General features: G+C 40.4%; 1 protein-coding gene across 9 annotated transcripts in view; it reads right to left on the reverse strand.

The window, feature by feature from the left end:
* The window catches only part of RYR2 (ryanodine receptor 2), a 458,147-nt gene that overhangs the window by 89,905 nt on the left and 344,681 nt on the right, over positions 1–23,561 (reverse strand). For all 9 annotated transcript variants that reach the window (XM_077345372.1, XM_077345367.1, XM_077345356.1 and 6 more), the window contains 9 exons: positions 21,032–21,081; positions 12,103–12,163; positions 11,589–11,827; positions 8,733–8,814; positions 7,112–7,242; positions 5,795–6,115; positions 4,723–4,963; positions 1,542–1,629; positions 961–1,053 (listed from right to left, as the gene is read on the reverse strand). In XM_077345372.1, the coding sequence (XP_077201487.1) occupies positions 961–1,053; positions 1,542–1,629; positions 4,723–4,963; positions 5,795–6,115; positions 7,112–7,242; positions 8,733–8,814; positions 11,589–11,827; positions 12,103–12,163; positions 21,032–21,081 (1,306 nt within the window). The remainder of the gene's footprint in view (positions 1–960; positions 1,054–1,541; positions 1,630–4,722; positions 4,964–5,794; positions 6,116–7,111; positions 7,243–8,732; positions 8,815–11,588; positions 11,828–12,102; positions 12,164–21,031; positions 21,082–23,561) is intronic.

Here is a 23,561-nt window from a genome sequence, read left to right on the forward strand (position 1 = left end):
ATCTGTATTTACTATTACTATAATCTTACAGTTCACAAATTCGCTGCATGTTATTTCTATAACCTATAGTAACATTACAGTTTATACCAGGTATATACCAATTCGTACTTTACTGGTTTTGTTTCTGTTATCATTTCAAAAACAAAGGCATAAATTAAAAGTAGAATACTTGACTAATGAGAAAAGATTTATCTGATCTTCTGTAACTATCTATGGCACACTTAAAAAGCCATCCAGGGATGGAGCAAGAACTCAAACTCAAATATATGGAGTGCCACTCTTCATATCAGCTTCCCCCACTCCTGTAATTTTTGATGGTAAAGGCTTCCCTGGACTAAACTCCTCCATCGCTGTCATGCTAAATGTTTTAATGTTCACCACCTTGTGGACCCTGATCAGGTATAAAGGCAGCACAGAAAGATTTTTAATGAACAAATATAAACAAATTCATGACTGCTGCCATAAACAGCACCCATGTATCAAGCTCATCCCTCTCCCCTCCATGATATCTTGTAGAATTTACATAAACCTGAATAACAATACACCGTATTCTCCTACTTGCCTGTTCCAGTACCTATCAAGGAATAGGAAATATAGAATGTTGGGATGTTAAGACTATGGTTAAATTATATTAGTGATGTGTAGGTTTGGAGACACACGGCTATCATTTTCAGTGACATTTTTGGTTTTAGCATAGCACCTAGTTGGAACCTCTATGTTTTAAGGTAAGGTTATTAAATGCTTTGGGTTGTAGCTTGCCACTAAATTTAGCTAAGCACAGAGCTTCCTCTAGCACAAGGACGTAGCTGAATTTAATACCTGAAACCTTCTCTGCCTATTACCAAGATCTCTCAAAAGAAGTGTGTTGAATTTAAACAGTTATTAATCCAAAGATAGTTTGGCTGCCTACATAAGTTTTAGCAATGTACAAAGGTATATAACTTCTGTAAATATTAGTACCTTGGACATCTTGGACTTGGTGTCAGTAATAAGGAAAGACATGTTGTTAATTTCATTCTGCACAACAAAATTCTGTTCTTCCCTTTTAAAATTCTGAAATGATGTAAAGAACATTATGATTAAAAACAATCTAAACCATCAGATCCTTAGACTTTACTAAGTATTGGTACTGTGCTTTTCTCACTGGAGGGACCCAAAATAGCTTACAACAACAACAAAAAAGAAATATATATATATTGGTAGCAAAGCCCATTTTGGAAATGGGCCATAGAAGGATAGGAGGGTGGGAGGACTTCTGCAGAGCAGACAGCCAAGCTTGCCAGCTGGGTTGTTACACTCCACCATGGCCCTCCTGCCCTCCACCCACCTGCCTTTGCTCCTGTAGAGCAGGGAGGGCCACGTGATGAGCTGAGCCATATGGCCTCCCTGAGCTCTTCTGGTGGCCTGGACACTTAGTACCACAGCACAGCAGTGGCAGAACACAGCTGGATGGCCCTCCTCACACTCCCGGCAGCAAGGAGACAAGGGAGCATACAGCTACCATGGCAGAGTGCACCTGGTAAGAAAATTAGTGAACTTACATGGGATTTTGACCAGTAAATGAATACTTCGGCAACCATACGAAACAAGTCTTCAGCCTGAGGGTTGGGTTCTTTTAGCCACTTTGCTCTGTAATTACATACATGAGATGCTCATTACGTATACAAGTCAGAGACCAGCAAGGATTTATAAGGAAAGAAACTGCATTCCTCTCTTCCCTCTTGCTTTTGTTGTTTGCATCCCCAACAGTATCTGAAGCCTCTCGCCTTCTCTCCTTCCCTCACCTACAGTTTGACATAGTGTTTAAGAGCAATAGCTTCTAATCTCCTCTACATGCACCCAGCTCAGTGACCTTGGGCCAGTTACAGTCCTGTCAGAGCTATTCTCACAGAACAGGGCTCTTTCAGCCCCACCTACCTCACAGGGTATTTGTGAGGAAAGGAAGGGGTATGCAATTGTAAGCTACTTTTAGGCTCCTTTGGGCAGTAAAAAGCAGGATATAAAAACCAACTTTTCTTCTAACTACCCATTTACCTCGTTTTTGATTAATCTTCCTATGTCTTCTTCCCCTTTTCTCTCTCCCTAAACCCAACTTAATTTTTCCTTTTTATATTTTCTGCTCCTCCCATCTCCAACTTTATCTTCTCCTCTATATTTTAACTTTATTAGTCTTCTCTCTTCACCCTCCTCTATGTGCCAGTAGTTGAAGCTTGGAATCCTCACTAATGTAGGGTGCTCAGAATCCTCCCTCTCCCCCCCCCCCAAAAAAAAAGAACACTGAGACCTTATAATGTAGTTTCAAATCTCAGTGGCACATTTTCCTTAAAGAAGCAGACACTGCTTCTATTATTTGAGTTTTTTTCCCTAATTGTCAATGTATGGGTTAGGGGGGTGTTTTGTTGTGGGTATTTTCTGCATTTCATATTTTTCTGATGCTCCCTCCAGGCTTGCAGAAAAATCCCTTGTGTCTATCCCAAATCTTTCTGTGTATATTTTTGATCCATACTTAATGGCCCAATTCAGAATTAGATGTAACTTATTATTGATTTGGATAAAATAGTGTACATAATTTTCTAACAAAATATGTTAGAGAACTTGGATATTTATCAGCATTCAACACTACAGTAGATTTTTGACCAGCATCTTCAAAATCTGAATACAGTATTTCCCAGGTAAATTCCCCCCCCCTTTGTTTGTAACATAAAGATGAGGTAAAAAACTTAGCAAAAAGGAAATATTTATGTTCTACTTTTTCAATACATGTGACATTTTAGGATGTTTTATGCATCCAACCAAAGATGTAATCTGAAAGCTAGAAAACATATATGAAGCTGTTGAATTCAGTGAAAAACCCATATGTTTTACCACAAAATGTCTGAAAAACCAAGTAAGGAATCCCCAATGACTTTATCTTAAATGATCAACAGTTTCAGGAAGGGGCGATTTTGAGGGGAGCAGTAGGGGAAGAGAACAGAGTTCCCTCAGAGTTCCCTAGTGCAGTGGTCCCCAACCTTTTTATCACCGGGGACCAAAATGTCTGAAAAACCAAGTAAGGAATCCCCAATGACTTTATCTTAAATGATCAACAGTTTCAGGAAGGGGCGATTTTGAGGGGAGCAGTAGGGGAAGAGAACAGAGTTCAACCTCAGAGTTCCCTAGTGCAGTGGTCCCCAACCTTTTTATCACCGGGGACCAGTCAATGCTTGACAATTTTACTGAGGCCCGGGGGGGGGGTAGTCTTTTTCCAAGGGACGTCGCCGCTGCCTGAGCCCCTGCGCCACTTGCTTTCCCACCAGTGCCCCTGACTTCCCACCACCCGCTGGGGGGTGCTGCCAGCAGCAGCTGTGCAGTGCCACGCCAAGGGTGAGCCCCAGCCATGGTGGCCACCAGAGAGCACCAAAAGTGAGCCGGCGGCAGAGTGACAGGGCAGTCCCAAGGCAGCAGCCGGGGAGGAGGACGAGGAGGAGCTGCGGAACGGTACCGACTGATCTACGGACCGGTACCGACTGATCCACGGACCAGTACCAGTCCCCGGACCGGAGGTTGGGGACCACTGCCCTAGTGCTCTCACAAACATCAGCTGGGATCCCCATAAGAGGAAGAGCAGCTTGGGGGTATTTTGGATTGGGAAAACAGCTAGGTTAAAAAATCACTTTCCAAAAGCTTCTTTTATTATTATTATTATTATTATTATTATTATTATTATTATTATTATTATTATTATTATTATTATTATTATTATTTCGATTTATTTCCCGACACTCCCAAATGGCTCGTGGCGGGTTACAGTGTCTTCAAAACCCCATTAAAACTCCTATTAAAAGACTTTAAAATGTCACAACATGGTGGCACAATAATAAGATCCCCTTCCTACCCCCATTCCTAAAAAAGGGGGGGGTGGACGAGAAGGAGGTCAACGATGTTCAAGAAGCCCGGGGGAGAGCAGTCGATGTACCCCAGCAACCCCAGCCTCAACCATAGACCTGGCGGAAGAGCTCCGTCTTGCAAGCCCTGTGGAACGTTGAAGGGTCCCACAGGGCCCGCAGCTCACCTGGGAGCTCATTCCACCAGGTGGGGGTCAGGACCGAAAAGGCCCTGGCCCTGGTCGAGGCTAGGCGTGCTTCCCTAGGGCCGGGAACGACCAGAAGATTCTCACTCGCAGAGCGCAGAGCCCTGCGGGGGGCATAGGGCACTAGGTGGTCCCTCAGGTATGTGGGTCCCAGCCCACTTAAAGCCTTAAAGGTTAAAACCAGAACCTTGAACCTTTTTCCTTTAAAAATAGTTGTTGGGGGTCATGTACAAGTATTTGCACATGGTATATAGTTTACTTACTAGAAACTCAAACACAGAGGTACTGTCTTCCTTCTTTGGTAATCCATTGCAGTACTTTATAAACATGTGATTAAACAGTAGGACTCCTGCCAAAATTATATTTCTGCTATCTGCATGCAGGATCATTCTGTCCTACTTTAGATTCCCTTAAACATGGCAGTTGATCCCTTGGATAGCAAATACAGATCTCTAAGAAATCCAAAATACCCAGTTTTGGTTAAGTATGAGTATAGAAATTGCTCCTTGTGCTATTCATTTCAGATGTGGTGTGAGACTCTGCACTTATACAATCATTCTTGCAAATTACTCATTACACCTTGTAAGCATGGGTAGTGCCTAAACATAATTAAACATGCATTGAAGTTCTTTTTTGTCCAGCACTTTATATACCTGTTATAATCCACAAATCTTATCAGCAATGGGTAGAAGGCATAAAGATCCCTTGCTAGAGTAGTGAACTCATCAAGGATTAAGAGTTCTGCCTCAGACATGTCTCCTCTGCCTTCTGCTCTTAAATGCTCTTCATCAGTTATAACCATTGCTGCTTTTTTCTTCAATTTCTCCATCAGTGGCAGGAAATGGGTTTTCAACAGTTGGGGCTTCACTTTGCTGATGATAGGCTGAGAAAACACTATGTATGGAATTCATTAATATTATACATTACTAATGTGTGACATTATATTCAAAGCCATTATTTTCCCACAAGACTGCTTCACAAATTCTTCTACTATTAGCTGTTTCTGGTAATCGTAAACCTATTGCACTTAGGGTTTTTATGTAAATTTATTGCACTTACTTTAACTCCCCTCACATCCGGGATATTAGCAGTTCTTGCCATCCCCCTGCCCCCACTGCTTCTACTAAAAAATATGTTCTAGAACAGCGGTCCCCAAGCCCCGGTCCGAGGACCGGTACCGGTCCATGGATCGGTCAGTACCGGGCCATGGCACCTCTTTGTCCTCCTCCCCGGCTGCTGCTTCGGGGGCTACCCTGCCACTCTGCCGCTGGCTCACCTTTGGTGCTCTCCAGCAGCCGCCATAGCTGGGGCTCCCCCTCAGCATGGCACGGCACAGCTGCTGCTGGCAGCCCCTCCCAGTGGGCGACGGGAAGTCAGGGGCACCGGCGTGAAAGCAAGTGGAGCAGGGGCTTAGGAGGTGGCGACGTCCCTCGGCAGAAGACTACCCCCTCCACGGGTCTCAGTAAAATTGTCAAGCGTTGACCGGTCCCTGGTGATAAAAAGGTTGGGGACCGCTGTTCTAGAAGACCTGAACATCAATTTTTCCGGCCCTGTCATATGACATTGATTAAGTCAGCTAGAATGGTGATGCTAAAATATCTCTATTCTTATTTCTCAATTTCCAAATAGATGGAGTCATTTTTCAGCTGAATACTCAAGCATTAAAAACAGAAATCATAAGAACCAAAATATCTAGTAATGAATACTGATTTCTTTATATTTTACCTGCTAATCTCTTCATCCACGCTCCTTCATCAATGCCCAGATTATTATGTATGATTTTCAATATATTTCCCAGAAGGGTATTCATATGCTCTGAAGTTAAAGCTGTACAGCACATTTCACTCTTGTCAGGATTATTTTCTGGGCCATGTTCCCACCAATGTGACATGTAGCTACACAGCATGGGCAAAACTACTTCCATTACATGAGGCATTTGGGTATAGCGGATGCCAGATTCAGCTAATTCCACAATTTCTTCCATCAGTTTCTCCAGAGAAGGGATGTTTGAGCAAAGTTCTTCTACACTGTTTGGTAAATTGAGGCCTAAAAAGAATTATATTCCCATTAACAACAATTAATAGCAACAATGAACAAATGCTTGCATTTATTTTGATTAGCTCTCTCTTTCAATATATATTCTGACATACCACTAGTGTCATACTGAATTTTTGTGATATTTGATTATTTATATTCATGGCGTCCTATGAGAAACTGACAATTTCAAAGGATGCAAAAGGGTCAATTAAAAAAACAAAACCTTCCCAGTCTTTCATCTAAGTTTCTGCATGTCCACAGCTAATGTTTTTGCTATGCCACAATGCATATCCTGCTAGACTTTAAGAGAGTAGTTTTTAAAACTATAATTGTGCATATGCTTGGCTTTAAAAACAGAAGTAAAACAAACACTATTTTTCAGTCTACTGCTGCATATAAAATCTGTTTTTAGAAGTCCAGAAATCCGTTTGCATATATTTTTGTATTTCTGAAGAGCCTCAAAGGAGCAAAAGTTTGTTAAATTTTCTAGCACTACGTATGAATTATATTTCAGTATTCATTTATCATAATCATAATCAATATTAGGACACATCTTGAAAATACACCACTATGGCACTTTTAATGAAAACTATTTGCAAATGAAAGAGCCAAGATGAAATGAGATATTCTAAGTCTCAAGCGACTGATGAATAATAAAGCTTCTGAAAGACATTTAAAGTGAAATATCACAACTATGAAGTTACCCACCCATGAGATCCAAAACTGGAAATAAAAAATGAAAAAATAAAGAGTATTTATTACATGTTGTGATAAAATTGGGACTATAAATAACAATTACAAGAATCCCTGTCATCTTTTCTTATCTCAATTTTGCCTATTTAAGATAGGACTCTACACCATTGTTATGTCCTGGGAACTAAACTAATAATAAATAGAAGTCACACATTAAGAAGAATCACACAGCAAGAAGCACATGTTTAAATTCCAGCATATATTTTAAAAAATCGTTTTTCAAAACATTTATGTATGAGGCATTCAGTGTACCTGCTCTGTCTTTTGCAGACTTGGTGTTGTAAATAGAATAAGTGTTGTGTTTGTTCAGATGAGTTTCCAAAAATGCCACTGGAAAGGCACCAGCAAAAGCAGCTAAACATTCACCTAAAGCTGAACGCTGCCTGAAAATTTAAAAAGTCCTGTCATTACTTATATACCATCTCTTGACTGAATGCATTTAGAGCTAGCTCAGAAGCATCCAAGCCCATGCATAAGGGGTGAGGGTGAAGGTTTAACCTCCCAAAATATTAAATATAATATTTAAAAAAATACAAAAAGCTACACATTGAATCAATGAAAAACTATTAACAATGATACAAGATAGAACAATAATAGAAAAATAGATTAAAAATTCAAGAAAATGTCAGAAAGAACTAATTAAGCAGTTTCACAAAGGTTCTGGATTGTATTATGAACTCCTCCCCCCTCCACACACACACACCTTAAAAATCCTGTGCAGAGACCTGGATCATTCAATTTCCTTGTACTGTGAACTTCACAATTTGATTAAATTATTATACCTTCTAACAGTAACAGAAAATCTCACCGGATATTTATGGGCATAGAATAATCTTGGATTAGAGCCTAAATATTAGACACATGAAATATCTACATACAATAAATGGATACTATGAATAGGGAATCACTATAAGTATTTCATTATTTTCTTATATTATCAAATAATGACAGAAAGATTCCAAAAGTCCCCTTTGTGTACTCTAAACATTTATCCAGCTGGCGTAATACATGCCAATTTTTATTTCCATATGTTATAAAGTAAAACCAGTTTTCCCCTACACTTCTTTTACCTCTCTGTTCTTCCATTGCTTCAGCCACTTGAAAATGAATGATGACATCTCATGTAACAGCTAGAGCTAAGGGTGCCATTAACCAGCTGAAGGTTGGTTGATATGATTGTTCCTAGAGAAAACTGACTGAGAACATCCTCTGAGCCAGAATATTGGAATGTGCTTTATATGAGAAAGCCTTTGAAGTCTCAAGACTTTGATATTCAAAATGTTTATGGACAGTAGTAATTCAACAGGAGCACAGAACACTCAAAGCAAGAAATTTTTATTTGCTCATTTGTTTCTGAGCACAATTCAAAATGATTGATTTATCTTGTCAATGCTATTGACTCAACTTATATTGAAAATACCTTCTCTTATATAAATTTCCTATAGTTCGTGATTTCTGGAGACCTTGTTCAAATTTTGTCATGAGCTAGATAGCAACAAACTGAATCTTTTCCTGTATTGACATCCACTCTCAAGAGTTCCTTTTTCAAATAGGACCAACATAGTAACTTGAGATTTACCTTTAGAAAATTAGATAGAACTAAACTCTAGCAGGCCTTTTGTGATGAATGAGCAAGAATGGGCATTTTTGCACATGAATCTGCCATACAGGTATTTCAACTCTTCTTGCCAGTCTTCATTTATGTACTAGCTTGTTTTTACTACTTTTTATGTAATATGTTTATATAATGTTGTTAGCTCCATGGAGCCTTATTTGGCAGGATAATTTTTTTTTTAAATTACTCGATATGAATGGCAAAATTCTCCAAATATTTGGTGTTTTAGGAATTCACTTTGAATGTTTCCCCTCTTACCGCTCCACATAGATACTCTTGCTGGTTCCCAGAGCATATAAACTGGCCAGTATTCTGTAACAAGAGACCTGAACATCTTCCACTAAAAAAGAAGAAAAAGTGAGGATGAATTTTATTGTATTATATTTCACCACTCAGAAAAAGTAGCTTGTAAAGAAATGCATGTTTTCTTTGGAGGTTAAAGTGAGCAAAACCTTAGCTTTGTATTTTAAAAAAAGTTGTTCCCCCCCCCCCCCTCTAGGCAGAGAGGAGGAAGTCTGTTATTGATTTGCAGGATCACCACTTAAGAAATGCTAATAGATTTAGACAAAGACATTAGGAGGGCCCACTCCCAAGCAGGAAACAGAGATTTGGAGGAATTAAATAATAGACAGACTTTAGGAAGGAAGTCCAGGATGAATCTCCAAGAAAAGCTTCACTGACGTTGCCTGGACTTGTCAGTAGGTGGAGAAAAGAGGTGATAAAACTCAGAGGAGCAACAAGGAAGGTCTCTTTTGTGCCAAGTACACCAGAGCAGACAGAACTTAACTGAGGCCTAGAGGAGGCAGCCATTAATTATTATGTTTTACCATTTTATTTTAAATCCCTTGTTCAATCTGACACTGTGCCAAAAGTATATTTGTGAACTTTTCTCTCTAATAAGTACTTTATAAGTTTGGGTGCTGTTGGTGGTTCTATATCTCATATAGACCTCCACCATCTTGGACACTCTTATTTTAACAACAGTGCCGGGGGGAAGCTAGCAATTGGCAAATGGCTATTATTTCAGGGTTGCACAAGGCAGTAACTGATAACTGTGGTGACATGACACAGGGGCACAATTTGGAAGGGAAGTTGAGAGTCCTGGCACTCCCAATGAGCAATTCCTTACAAAGATCGGGTTGTGGCAGGTGTTACCTGAGAGAGAAAGAAAAGTCTCTCCAGGTATTAGGGAAAGCTGAGCCGGCTTGCCGAGAGTGGCAGGTAATAAATCTAATAAAAGGTAAAGGTAAAGGTAAAGGTATCCCCTGTGCAAGCACCAAGTCATGTCTGACCCTTGGGGTGACACCCTCTAGCATATTCTTGGCAGACTCAATACAGGGTGGTTTCCCATTCCCTTCCCCAGTCATTACCATTTTACCCCACAGTAAGCTGGGTACTCATTTTACCGACCTCGAAAGGATGGAAGGCTGAGTAAACCTTGAACTGGCTGCTGGGATCGAACTCCCAGCCTCATGGTCAGAGCTTCAAACAGCATATCGGCTGCCTTACCACCCTGCGCCACAAGAGGCTCTTATTAAATCTAATAATAAATCTAATAACAACAACAACAATTTTGGAGGGCAGAGAGGAACAGGGCCTGCAGGCCCATTCTGCCACAAAGCTAAAAATATATATAATCTCATTAACAATCTATCAATTATTAAAGTGTTATACATGACACTGGTATACATTGTGTAAAAATGCAGACCAATCTAGTATGAGATAAAATTATATTCCTAATTCATCTCAAATTTGAGCATGAATCATTACACAGTCACTTAATAAAGTAAAATATATAGCTATTACTGGAACATACAGAGGAATGAAACAGTGGTTTTTTAGATGGTAACCCTCTAAGTAATGAAGTTTTACAACTTACAGCTTTATAATAGCGTTACAGTCTCATAACAAAAGAGTATATACCATTTTAGAGTTTTCTTACTTTGATTTAGGGTTCTGGTTCCTAAATTTTTTATTCTGCTAAATATTAAATAAGTCTTCCCTTTCATTGACAAGAACTTTAGTGTCCAACCCAATGTCAGGAAATTGATTTAAGGGTTTACAGTCTGAATACAGAATGCTTTCTATGCACTGAGATAATGAGGTTACATATGAGCCTGTCTCAAACAGATACATTGCAACAGATCTGTTATGTATTTCTTTTTTAGTGCAACTGGCTATAGCTCTCTAAGGCCCATTATGCACGGAGTGGAAAGTCTGCATTCGGGGTGGAATGGCGGCGGCTAAAATCACCAATTATGCACACTGCAGGCGGCAACCGGGTGCAGAGTCAACGTATGCCGCCAAAAAAGCCACATTAGCGAGATGTGGAAGAAAGTGGAGCTTCCTGGGACCAGGGCGAAACCAGAAGCGACTCCGGAGTATCTGCGTGCATAATTGGATACTCTGGGTTTTGCTGCCGTTGTGTTCCGTCCCGTGCATAATCGGTTTGCTTCGCTTCTTCCTCTTCCTCGTTCTCCATGCCACCGTTTCAGCGGCCATGCATAATAGGCCTAAGTCAAGACATTTCCAGGTTCTGCTTCTAAGAATCTTTTAACAACAGATGCCAGGGAGTGAGGCAAAGCACCCTAGTTTCTCCCTCAGGGATTAATATGATTATTAAAATATTTTGTCTAGCCTGCAGGTATTTGTAATTTGAGCCCTCCTTCAGTTACCATTCTTATCTCTTTCAAGGCCAGATTCAAAATGAGGTATTTGGTTAAGAACCTGAGTTGGTCATATGGCTAGAAGGGAGGACGGAATTATGACCTCTGGAAAAGTTCCATGAAAGGGGACCTATAATTGGAGCATAAGGACCATCGATCCCTGGGGACACAAATTATAATTACAGTACAGACCAGAGGGAAGCTATGTTACCTTTATGCTTATGCCATGCCAGTACACTTTGATATGTTATGCTACATCATGATGGACAGCTACACATATAATGTTATAGGCTACAGCTTATTTATTTATTTCACTTATGTGATTTATTAATCACCCCTCCAGGCATAGCTGGTATAGGGAACTTTACAGCAGATCACTCACTTTAATGATACCAAAAACTAAGCGACACAAAGCTTAATTAGAAAATCACATCTAAACAATACCTACATATCAGGTCTTCTCCAAATTGATGCTGTCCAATATGTTCAAATAAAGAAGATAGTATTGGTAGAAGAGCCACAGTCGTATAATTGATTATTTGTGTCACTCCTTTTGGCTGACTCCTTGTATGTGTAAACTGCCCTTGCTTAAGGTTTTCCATTGTCTTCTCCAAATCTTCTGCAGCATTATCCAAAAATGTCCTCAGGGCCATCTTAACACTCTCCAGACCTGTCTTCATCACTGTTCTATATATCACATGCCACAAAACATTATTATATTCTATTATAAATTTAAACAATGTAATAAATTGTCCCTGAAAAATCTAAATTACAAGACTGTATCAACTCAGCAACTATTGTACATGACAGTAGAACATGTCATGTTCAAACCTATTATCAGTAATTCAGATATAGCAATAATTGTCTAGTATGCATAAACCAGTAGTATTCTATAGCAAATATATTTGGGTCACTATACACTTGTTTTGAAGCTGAAACAATAAATTAATGAACTGTTTTACCTTGCATCCAGGGTCTGGCCCAGGATATGAAGACAGTTGACTATTGAAGTTGCATCATTTCCTGAGAAGGATAATAATAATAATTTGAAAATTATAGTATACCTTTTAAAAACAGCAGTGTTGAATTTACAAAGGGAAAAATGCACAGTGGGAAGAAGAATTATCTGCTTAATTTTAATATTCAAGTAGAACATTGTACAATATTATTTCAGCCTTTTTAGCAGATGCTAAAAACAGAACTAATGATGCACCACACCACAAATGGCTGAAGCAGACAAAGAATATTTCATTATTGTGTGGATCAGTTTAAGAGCATTTGATGTGACTTCAGGGTTGCAGTGTAAGCTGTATTCCTTCTAACAACAACGAACGTGAAGTCCTATTTAAAACAAACTCCAGTGATCATTCCCCCTTTTCATACAACATCACTGAATTAATTATAGAAGAAATAAGTTGCTAATATGTTACTTAATGAATATTATTTGGCTAGGTTGCGGGAGATGGGAGGATTGATTGTACCTTGAGTGAGCATTGCCCATGGGGTCCTGTGGTACTTATTCTAGCCTCACCATATTTGGCTGCCTGTCTCTTCTTGAACTTTTTTGAGGGGGTGTAGCCAGCCTGCAAGGACTGGAAATAAAACTTGCTCCCTATGCTTGCTATCTGTTCCACATAATATATTTCTGGTAAGGGAATGAAGGAGGAGTGTGTCTCATGGATTAAGTGCCACACGGTGCTTAACCACTCAGGTCAGTTGTCCTGCCCCTGAATGCCTCCTCCTCCAACCTGTTTGTCCAGTGGCCAGCCAATCACCTTCCATCCCCCACTCCTGACCACCCCCTCCTCCTCCCACTTCCCTCTGAGGCTTGGAGGCTGGAGATCCTAGCTGCTTGAGAGCTCCCCCTGCCAGTGAGTTCCCTTCTGAAGAGGCCTCCCCGGCAGCCTTTACAAGTCCTGAGGGGAGAGAGAGGCCGTACACAGAGTTCTTACACACACACACACACACACACACACACACACACACACACAATCTAGTACCCATTGTATTCCTGAATGCAATGGGCTTGGCCCCTAGTACATCTTATAAAAGGAGGTAGCTGGAGGCATAACAGGCATTTAGCACCTTCTTCCAGTGAAATAACTGTAATGGCAGTAATCACTTTTCACTTAGGATCTGCTGAGTGCTCATGTTAACAATAACATGCATTTTTTGCAGTTTTAGTTATAATGATATATTGTTTTGGATGAAGTAAGTGTGATTCTGTGAAAGCATGCACAATTTTCATATTATTCAAGCACATGTCACTGTGAAAACCTAGAGTACAATCCAGGCATATATAAGCATGTCTAGGTCCTTCTGATTATATTATACATGAACTTAGACATTAAATCAATGTCTAAATCATTAAATCAAAAGGATGCCAAGTGCTTAGTTGAATTGTGCTTTATTTTATAGTAGATAGTGGATTAAATGTAATTTTACCAAAGGCAGTTTTCCTTTCCTGTTTGCGTAGCATTCAAGGAAGGCATTTTTGGGTAGCAACTCTACAGGTGGGAACTCTTCTACCCAGAGAAATACTCTGTGGGTTCTAAGCCATTCTAAAGTCAAAATGCTATTGCCAAGATCCAAGGAACAAAGTATGGCTTTACATTTAAACAATGCACATGAGAAAATTAGATAATTTCGTAAATTGAACAGATTTACTTTATGGATTCCATATTTTCTTAGATCAGCAACTAAACTTTTAAAAATCTGAATATTTTCAGGATGACAGATATCAATATGTGTTTCATTAGAGAACCACCAGGGGCGCCATAAAGAAAGCTGGACTTCAGTTCAGCTCTTAAGCCATGCCGAGGGTCAGGGGCTTATGCACCTGGCTGACCTGAACAGATACGCAAATCTGCTCACCGGTCGCCCCAGGAACCGGGAACGGTGACCTGAGGGTCCTACAGATTCGTAGGGAGAAGCTAGACCTCCCTGGATTAATAGCGGCTTGAGCTCAAGGTCAAGATGGCGTCTTAGTCGCAAACAACTTTACAAGCTTGAAACGACCAGCCGACCTCACATTCTTCCCAGATCATCATTTACCAGATCGATAGGAGCAGAAGCTGACAGAAGCTGGAACCTACAACAGTAAGAATTGAAAGCTTTCTGGCTTTTCTCTCTCTCCTCTCACAAGCTCTTCCCTCCCCCCCCTCAACCAATTTACAAGCGAATTACTTCTTTTCCCGAGTGAGAGACTCCCAGCTAATTACACCCATTAACCAAACAAAGAGAGTGCCTTGAAGATTTATGGGTGAACGTTCAGTGGGAGAATCTGACTTGATACGGAGATCGACAAACTGATAATTTGGGATCGCTCGTGCTCCCGCGAGACCTCACGAGACTTTCTGTTTATAGTTTGTGACTGACTAGAACTATGGAAGAATTAACTAAGGCACAGCTTTTTCATTTGTTATGCAAAGGAAACTCAGAGATACTGAAAGCAGTCAATAAGCTGGAAAAGGAAATTCGTGGGACTAAGGGGGAGCTTTTGGATGGAGCCCAAGATCCGGAGAGACCAGCTGATGACGCAGCTCAGCTAACAGTAAATCAAGTGAAACTTCAATGTCTGGAAGTTAATCAACTGGAGGGAGAGAGTGCCAGAGATGTAAAAACCCAAAGTATCTTTAAAGAACCTGGGAAAACAGATTCATGGAAGGAAAGCACCAAAAACCTGGAAGTCTATTCAGAGCAGGAAATGACTTGGATCAGCAAAATAAAAAGAGTCTATTCAAAAGCGACAGCAACTAGGAAGCTATCAGGAGATACTTCTGTGCGACCAGAGGAAGAGATCCAGATTGACAAAGGATTCAGAGCCCCCTCAAAGGCGAGTACAAGCAAGAATCAAGCAAGAGATTTCTCTGGCCCTGACAGAAGGACAATCAGAAACACTCTAATATGGAAAAAAATACAATTTCATTTTCTGCGACCACCTGAAAGATGAGCTGAACAATGGAGTATTCTCCTGGCTTCTTGTGAGAAAAAAAAAAAAGCAGTAGCAACCTTCAGGACAGGTCTAATATATGAAGGGAACTGACTTTATATCACTTAAGACAATAATAGAATATATCCTTATAATAGATTATACCTTCCTATGTATCAACAACTACTCTGTTAAGAAAGATGGTAATAACTCCTAGATCAGGATTAATATGCGATGGGAATTGAATATGTATGTTAATATGTATGCCAAAAGAGGATGACAAACCATATTTTATAGGCATTAACAAGACAACAGTAGTAATTCTTGGGTTAGGGCCAACTTATGAAGGAAACTGACCTAATATCATTTAAGATAATAACAGAATGTATTCCTATAATAGATCTCATATGTACTAACAATCACTTGGCTAAGAAAAATGGTAAAAACTTCTAGACTAGGAATAATATGTGATGAGAACTAAATATCTATGTTAAAAGAGATGGCAAACCATATCAACTGGTCGCTTTCTCTTTACAACTTTTCTGTAAATGCTTCATATAATAATAAACAATAAAATTATTATAAAAAAAAATATATGTGTTTCATTAAATCCAGACAATAATACAACTTGGTGGAGTGAGATGACAATTATGTAACCTAATTATATAGCTGGAATACCAAGCAAATCTAAATACAGAAAATAATCTAAAACACAGTAAAATTTAATTTAATGGAAGTTTTATAGGCATTCAAAACTAAAACCTATGACAGTTATCACTAACACTGGAAAAAACCCCAAACACAAGAATATAGACTGAGGCTAGTCTTAGAAGGGATGTACATAGACTAGAGATTAGGCAGACACAACTATATATCTCGAGATAAAAATACATAATTTCAGACAAAAAATGCTAATATATCCATAGAATATTGTATCAATACAGAAGAATTTTCAAAGATTTAATACAAACTTTGGAGATTCATCTGAATTTTTATAGACAATTGGCAGAAATGTTGCCATCAGACATGTTCTGTTCAAAGATGATTTTTGATGGAAAAACAGATTTCAATAATGATAGCTATTATTCATGGTTTTGGGCTAAAACAGCTTTTCCCCCCTGCTAGTCTAGAGACTTAGTTATATTGAGAGTACAGTTTACTGGTATTTCTCAGTGCATATTAATTGTTAATACCCTGAGCGCTGAAAAGGTTTAGCAGTCATTTTGGAAAGGGTGCAAGACATCAGGGAGATAAGGGATTCAATAGTACAAAAAGATTTGCTTTAAAGGAAAGCACTTTTCAGTCAGTCTCAACCGCACATGGAAACTGAGCCCCTAGCCAAACAATTCTAATGGCTTTCCACAGAGACACACCTGTCTTTGGAAATCAAATAAAGAGGAAAGTTTAGTGTCTGAGTCCCAACCAGTGGTCAAAACAAAACCAATAGCACAAGAGGCAGGGTCCATGTCATGCTACATCCTCAGTAGGGACTTTTTTCCACAGAGAGGTACAAGATTTGGCAGTCAAGGAAAGGAAGCCTCATGTAGGCTACCCTAACTGCCTTGCATTTTGTAAACAGCCATGGTGTAATCCACAACAAAAGGTTATACTAGAGTTCTTTTCACTAGCAGTTTGTAGCTCTAACAGTTCAAGGACTCTACAGAATGGGCAGAGAGATGTATGAATAAGCAAAAATACTTCAAAGACCACAATATACATAATAGATCATCTGGACCTAAAAGGAGACTTTTTCATCTGCCCTCTTTCATCTGCCTGCTTTAATAAGTAAAAAAAACACTCAGAATAATGCCCTTTTCCTGTCTCAGGGGGAATAATGAACAGAAACTTTCAATTCATAGGAAGACGGGCAATCTCCCCACATTTGCCTGGTGGCTTGGATGGTAGCCGATGGAGATTTGTGCCCCTTTGGCTCCCCCACATATAGATGGCTTCCCTTAGCAGTGGATTCTAGTAGGCAAGGGGATCTGCTGTCCCAGTGGGGAATGGTGTGGATCCCAGGGGCGCCTCTTTGGTGCCAGAGAGCCAGTTTGGTGTAGTGGTTAGGAGTGCGGACTTCTAATCTGGCATGCCGGGTTCGATTCTGCGCTCCCCCACATGCAGCCAGCTGGGTGACCTTGGGCTCGCCACGGTGCTGATAAAAATTGTTCTGACCGGGCAGTGATATCAGCGCTCTCTCAGCCTCACCCACCCCACAGGGTGTCTGTTGTGGGGAGACGAATGGGAAGGCGACTGTAAGCCGCTTTGAGCCTCCTTCAGGTAGGGAAAAGCGGCATATAAGAACCAACTCTTCTTCTTCTTCTTCTTCTCTGGACTCCATGGGTTGTGGTGCAGTCTGCTGACTGCTAGATCAGATTCTCTCTTCCATGCTGTACCAACCCTCCCGTGGGAGGTAAAAAAAGCTGTGGCCTTGTTATACCCAACATGGTGTGTTGCATCTCATTCCAGCTCAAAAGCCTTCCTTGCAAGTCAAAGAACTTTTAAGAAAAACAAATTGTCTCATCCTTAATTAGGTGAGGAAAAAGCAGGAGGGGAAGTCACAACGACAAGCTAATAGGTTTCTATTGTATTATAGAGACAAATCTTGTGAACCCACTTCAGGAATATCAGAAAATGGAGTGTGAGAAATATTTCAAATAAGTTCTCCTACTTTATCCCTGGCATTAATAATATGTTTTACAACAATTAGAATGCAACTAAATTTTCACAAATTTTGATTTTCCTGTTAAAGTGTGCACATTTGATATAGATAAAACTTTTTGCCAACTAACAAATTGCACAAAGCATTTATCTACTTTTGTTCAGGTTCTCAACAATAATAATATATTAGGCAGAGCTGTGCAAAAACTCCAAAATGCTGTTTGTAAAGGATCCAAAAATTGCATGGGATCCAAATAACCCCGCCCCCCAAAAAATCACAGATCTTCAAATAGGTTACCAGATCTGGGGAAATCTAGAGATTTTGGGGGTGGAGCCTGAGGATGGTGGGGGAGGGACTTCAATATGTGTAACATCATAGAGTCCACCTCCCAAAGCAGTCATTTTTTCTAGATGAACTGTTCTGTGTTGCCTTGGGTTCTGTTGTAATATGGGAGATCTCCATCTACTACCTGGAGGCTACCATAAAACTGTTCCTAAGATTTTGCTGACACATCCTAGAACAAAATGGGAGGAGTAAGTAGACTGAATCAGGAAGGGGAAGCTAAAGAGCCCAGCTCTGCAAAGTTTGCATGTGACTGAATATACACCAGTACATATTTAAGAGTTGCCAAAGAATCTAAGTTGAGCTCAGAATCATGTCGGTAGCCATGCTGGTCTGAAGCAGCAGAACAAAGTTTTTGCCCAGTGACACCTTTCGGACCAACAAATCTTTATTCACAATACTAGGGGCCAAGCCCGTTTCATTCTGGAATACAAGGGGTGCTAGATTGTAGAGTGGGATGGAAGAACTCTGCAGATGGCCTCCCCCAGGATCTGGAAAGGCTGCAGGCAGCTGTTATGGAACTCACCAGCAGGGGCAGCTCTCACGCAGCAGGGATCTGCAGCCTCTGAGCCTCAGAGGGAAGTGGAAGGAGGAGGGGGTGGTTGGGGTGGGGGATGGAAGGCAATTGGCTTGCTGCTGAATGAACAGTCAGGCAAGCCGGTTGGAGGAGGAAGCACTCAGGGACAGAACGGCTGCCCTGAGTGGGTGTTAAGCACTGAGTGGCACTTAATCCATGAGACACGTTCCTCCTCTAAGCCATATATTATGTGGAACAGATAAGCTTCTGTGTTCAAGCACAATTGTATCTTTAGATACAAATAGCTCAGTTCAGGTTGGGAAATTCCCTCTGCGTGGTCAGACTTGTTCAGGGATTGCACAGCTTCGCTGCTTTACAAAGCTTCTGAGCCACCTCAAGCTGTTCACTATAGATCGTTTATGCACTGAGAACTTCACTGCCCCATCTCCTGCGCAGGAGCAAAAATTGGGGGCAGATGAGGCGCACCGGGCCAAATGCTCCTGTGTGTGAGTGCAGGAAGAGGTGGGGCAACCTGTCACAACTAGAACTCCAGCCTGCAGCCCGGCATGAAACCTCCAGTGCATAAATGGTCATAAACTAACTCAGGAACAAAAAGTTCCCTGGATCATTATAAGCATTTTCTCTGTTCTTGCTGAGCTATAATTAGCATTCAACTCCTAGGCAAAATAAGATACTCAAAAGGAAACTGAAAAACATAAACAAGTTTTGATAACAAAAATAACATTGAAACAAAGTATGCTGTCACTCCTCAGCTTTCATTTTCTCACTCCAGCTACTAACTGATCATTGTTCACATAAGCAAATTATAATGGAAAAGAAGGGTGCAACAGGGTATAATGGATTATTTCTTATGTTAAAATTAGGTCCATTTCTCTTCCATGAAGCACAACACAGATATGTGTGACTTAAAGGGCCTGTATGACTAGCATGAAAGAAAAGAAAATGAAATCATTCCCACAGTTTATGCCAAGGACACAGCTCTGTGCTTTTGTTTTTGATGTGTTTGGACACTCCTATCTATAACCTGCAATAATGCAAACTACTATTTTGGATCTGGCAATTCTGCCAGAAGAACATCAAGATTCCAACTACATACCAAAAACATTAGAAATTATTTACCTAAGGCTAAACCAGACAAGGTACTAGAACAGATCTTCACAGGACTTTTTAAAAATGAAAACTACAACCAAGAATGGCCTGATTTGGATGGAGCTTAGCACAATGGGAGAAGTGCAAATTCTTTCTATGGTTTTGCCAATCAAGCCTGACTTCTTCCCCTTCCTCCAAAGCTCCTCCCAAGAGAGCCAGCATAGTGTAGTGGTTGAGAATGGCAGTCTCTAATCTGAAAAGCTGGGTTTGATTCCATGCTCCTCCACATGCAGCCAGCTGGGTGACCTTGGGCCAGTCACAGTCCCATGAGAGCTGTTCTCACTGAGCAGTTTCTCTCAGAGCACTCACAGCCTCACCCACCTCACAGGATATCTGTGGTGGGGAGAGGAAGAGAAGGTAATTGTAAGCCAGTTTGCGACTCCTTCATGCAGTGAAAAGTGGGGTATAAAAACCAACTCTCCTTCTTCTATCATTAACCTTGTAAGGGAAAAATACAAGCCTCTTGCTCAGGTTTCTTTTTCCCCTTTCAAGACTAATAATGGCTAGTCATGGTCAAAACAGAGCTTACCATGGATCATGGGAATTTAAAATATGACACTGAATGAATTCATGGTTCTTGTCAATAAAACATATCAACAGCATGCCTCTGAAATGGCCAGGACCTAACAAATTATCTTTCAACTATTTAAAAATTGATTAATATTAATGTTCCCTGTCTTCCATTAGAGAAGAGAGAAATAGTTTCCTAACAGTTCTAAGGCAAGCACTTCTATCAGAGTCTTGAATAATTTATATGGCATACACAAGAGACCTTCTCTAACAATGCAAATTGGATTTCCATGTGTGGAAAAAGCAGTGTAGCCACTCATTTTTTAAGCACACGGAACAAACACATCACATGCAGAAGAAGGTTATTTGATTGGCTGCAAACCATAAATGCTTGCTATAGAAATGGAATTCCACAGTCAACAATGGACAAGTTTATGTGCATTCAAAACATGACACTTGACAAGATTACTGTACTTCTCATTTAAACAATGTATCATGGCTATTGCCAATATTTTTTCTTATTTTACTCTTTAAATTACACAGTCAGTATAATTGTTATAGAATTTCTAGGCTACGTTTCCCCCCCCCAAAAAAAAAATCAATGTGTGTGGCCAAACTAAAGGATGATTAGTGGCCCACAAAGATCATGCCCTTGACCATGCAGTCATGCAGCATGCAACAAAGTAGCAGTCAACAAATTTCAAAGAATGGGAAAGAAAATCAAGGGATGCTCACACAATTATTTGTCAAGGGTCTCCTTACCAAACAATGAAATCCTATGCCTGACAAGAACTCCAAGTTTGCAGAACAGGCTGAAGACAAAGGGAAAATAAAAGAGAAAAGAGGGAAAAGAAACAAAGAAAGGAGAAAAATAACAGCTGATATATGAGCAAGGAAAAGCAACATGATGTTTTGCAGAAAGAATCAATTGTCTGAGCAGAATGCAAGGCTGAGAATATTAAAACACAAGTTTTCAAGAGCATCTCCTTAACAAACATGGTTAAATAAGCACATATTACAATTAAAGTAAAAGAAAAACATTGACAACAAACTTAATAACTTTAGAGAATGTATACAAATGGCTACTGAAACTACAGGAAGCAAATGCATTCAATAATCTAGTTTAGATCACTACACTTAAAAAAAAATATGTTCTTTGTGAGTCACAAATGTTTGATAGTGGTAATATATATCAATGTTATGTGCCCTTAACTGTGGTTCAATCAGTTTTTTCTTTTAACGTTTGTAGTTTACAATGCAATTAGCAATTGCCACAGTTCAATAAAGAGTTTAAACTATTAATTCATTGCACATTTTTAAATCTTAAAAGATACCATATTGGAGAAGAGATGGGAAATGCAGTTGGGAGAAGACAATGAAACATTTTAGTTGTCATATCTAAGCAGAAACTAGATTACATGTCATGAGTTATTATTATTGCACTATTAGTGAGACTATGGATCACTGGTGGTGCATCTACTTGGGATACAGAAGGCTCCAGGTTAAATCCCTGGCATTTCTATTTAAGGATTAGGGCACAAGTGATGTGAGAAACATTTACCGGAGGCTCTGGAGAGCCACTACTAGAAGTACTGACATTGATTCAGTATAAGACAGCTTCATATATCATGTTTCAAGACCAAGTTCAGTTTTAACAACAATAAGTAGGATTGGCATGAACCAGCTCATGAACCAAAATTTGGGCTGAACTGGAGCCTGTTCAGAATTGGCTGACTGATGTTCAGTGAGAAAGGCATACCTGAATATTTACTGGACTTGCAGCTGGTTCAGTTTGGCTGTTCAGGGTCAGTCATTTAAACCTGAAAGCTGAGTGGTGTGGGTCCACCAGTCAGTTAAAGGTAAAGGTATCCCCTGTGCAACACTGGGTTATGTCTGACCCTTGAGGTGACGCCCTCTAGCGTCAGTTAGCAGTCATTAAAACCTAACAGCTGATCAGCAAACCCACTGAGCTGTTAGGTTTAAATGGTTGTGAGACATTATACCCCTCAGTTTCATCCCCCCCCCCTTGAAACTGGCAGTCATTTAACACTTCTTGGGCATCTCCCCTTTCTACTGATCCCAGTGAGCCATGACTGGGAAAAAGTTGGAAGTTAAGTTCCTTCAAGGGCAGTTCCCATCTCTTTTTTCCTGGCAGTGGCTTGCGGTGGCTGGAAGAAAGGGGGAACCAAACTCACTGGACTGGCTCAATTTGAGTAGGGCCCTTTGGGGACAGTTTAGTTTGGGGGCCATCCTGAACCAAATCACTTTTTTTCAATCAAGCCAAATCCCTCATTATGAACATTCATTAACGCTACACTTCAATATGTGCAAGAGAATTAAATAAATCATTAAGCTGTTTTTTCTTCTGATCATGACATCCAACGTCAGATTCTAAAAATACTATTCATGGGCAGAAGTGATCTCTTAGGTAGAGTGAGTGGTGACTAAGGGCCATTCCGCACGATTTTTTTTTTTGTCTTACATTTTGTTTTCGCCACTAAAATTGCATTCCACATGACATCGTGATCAATCTGCAACACTCCTGCAACACTAGCACCAAAATCGCTTCGTTGTAGCAATTTTCGGGGAATCGGGAAAAGTGGATTCACCCTCAGAAAATCACTACACTCTTGCCAACAACCTGCAACACTTGCGAAAAAGACATGTGCGTTTTCAATGTAGCGGTTGCAACAAAGTCCCTCCCCCTGGCTCTCTCCTCCAAACTTCCGCTGAAGTGATCGCCAATTTTTTTCCTTGGAGCAGGGAAAACAACGAACCAGCGAGGCTTCATTCATCCAGTGAGGCTTCTCCGGCTACAGTCCCTCCACAGAAGTGCTTTAAAGCTCCCCTAAGTCCCCAAGCACAACACAGCCCCCTGTTCGCCAGTTCCCTTTAATTTCAGCCAAAAATCGCGCCTGTGCGGGGGGGGAATTTTTTCCACTCGGGAGAGCGTGGTAACGATGAATCGCCAGCTCACACGCCAGCTAGATGGGTCTCTCCATTGCAACGAATCAACGCATATTCGTTGCAACGTGTGTGTGTGTTTTTTTAAACCTGTGCTTAAGTGGAAAGGAGCATGATAACAACCGCCCATTGGCTGTTCCGTATGATTGACGGCCAGGGGCGGGAACAAGAACAGAAAAAAATCGCTTCCTTTCTAGCGATTCCTGCGAGACTGGAAACCTGGGGGGAATGAATGAAATGCTACTGGATTCCACTACAAATGAGGGTATGCGGAACGCTGAGATTCCACTATTTAGAATAGCGTTTCCACTTTGTGAAAGCAATTGGC

The sequence above is a fragment of the Paroedura picta genome, chromosome 1, assembly GCF_049243985.1.
Source record: "Paroedura picta isolate Pp20150507F chromosome 1, Ppicta_v3.0, whole genome shotgun sequence".
Classification (NCBI taxonomy): Eukaryota; Metazoa; Chordata; class Lepidosauria; order Squamata; family Gekkonidae; genus Paroedura; species Paroedura picta.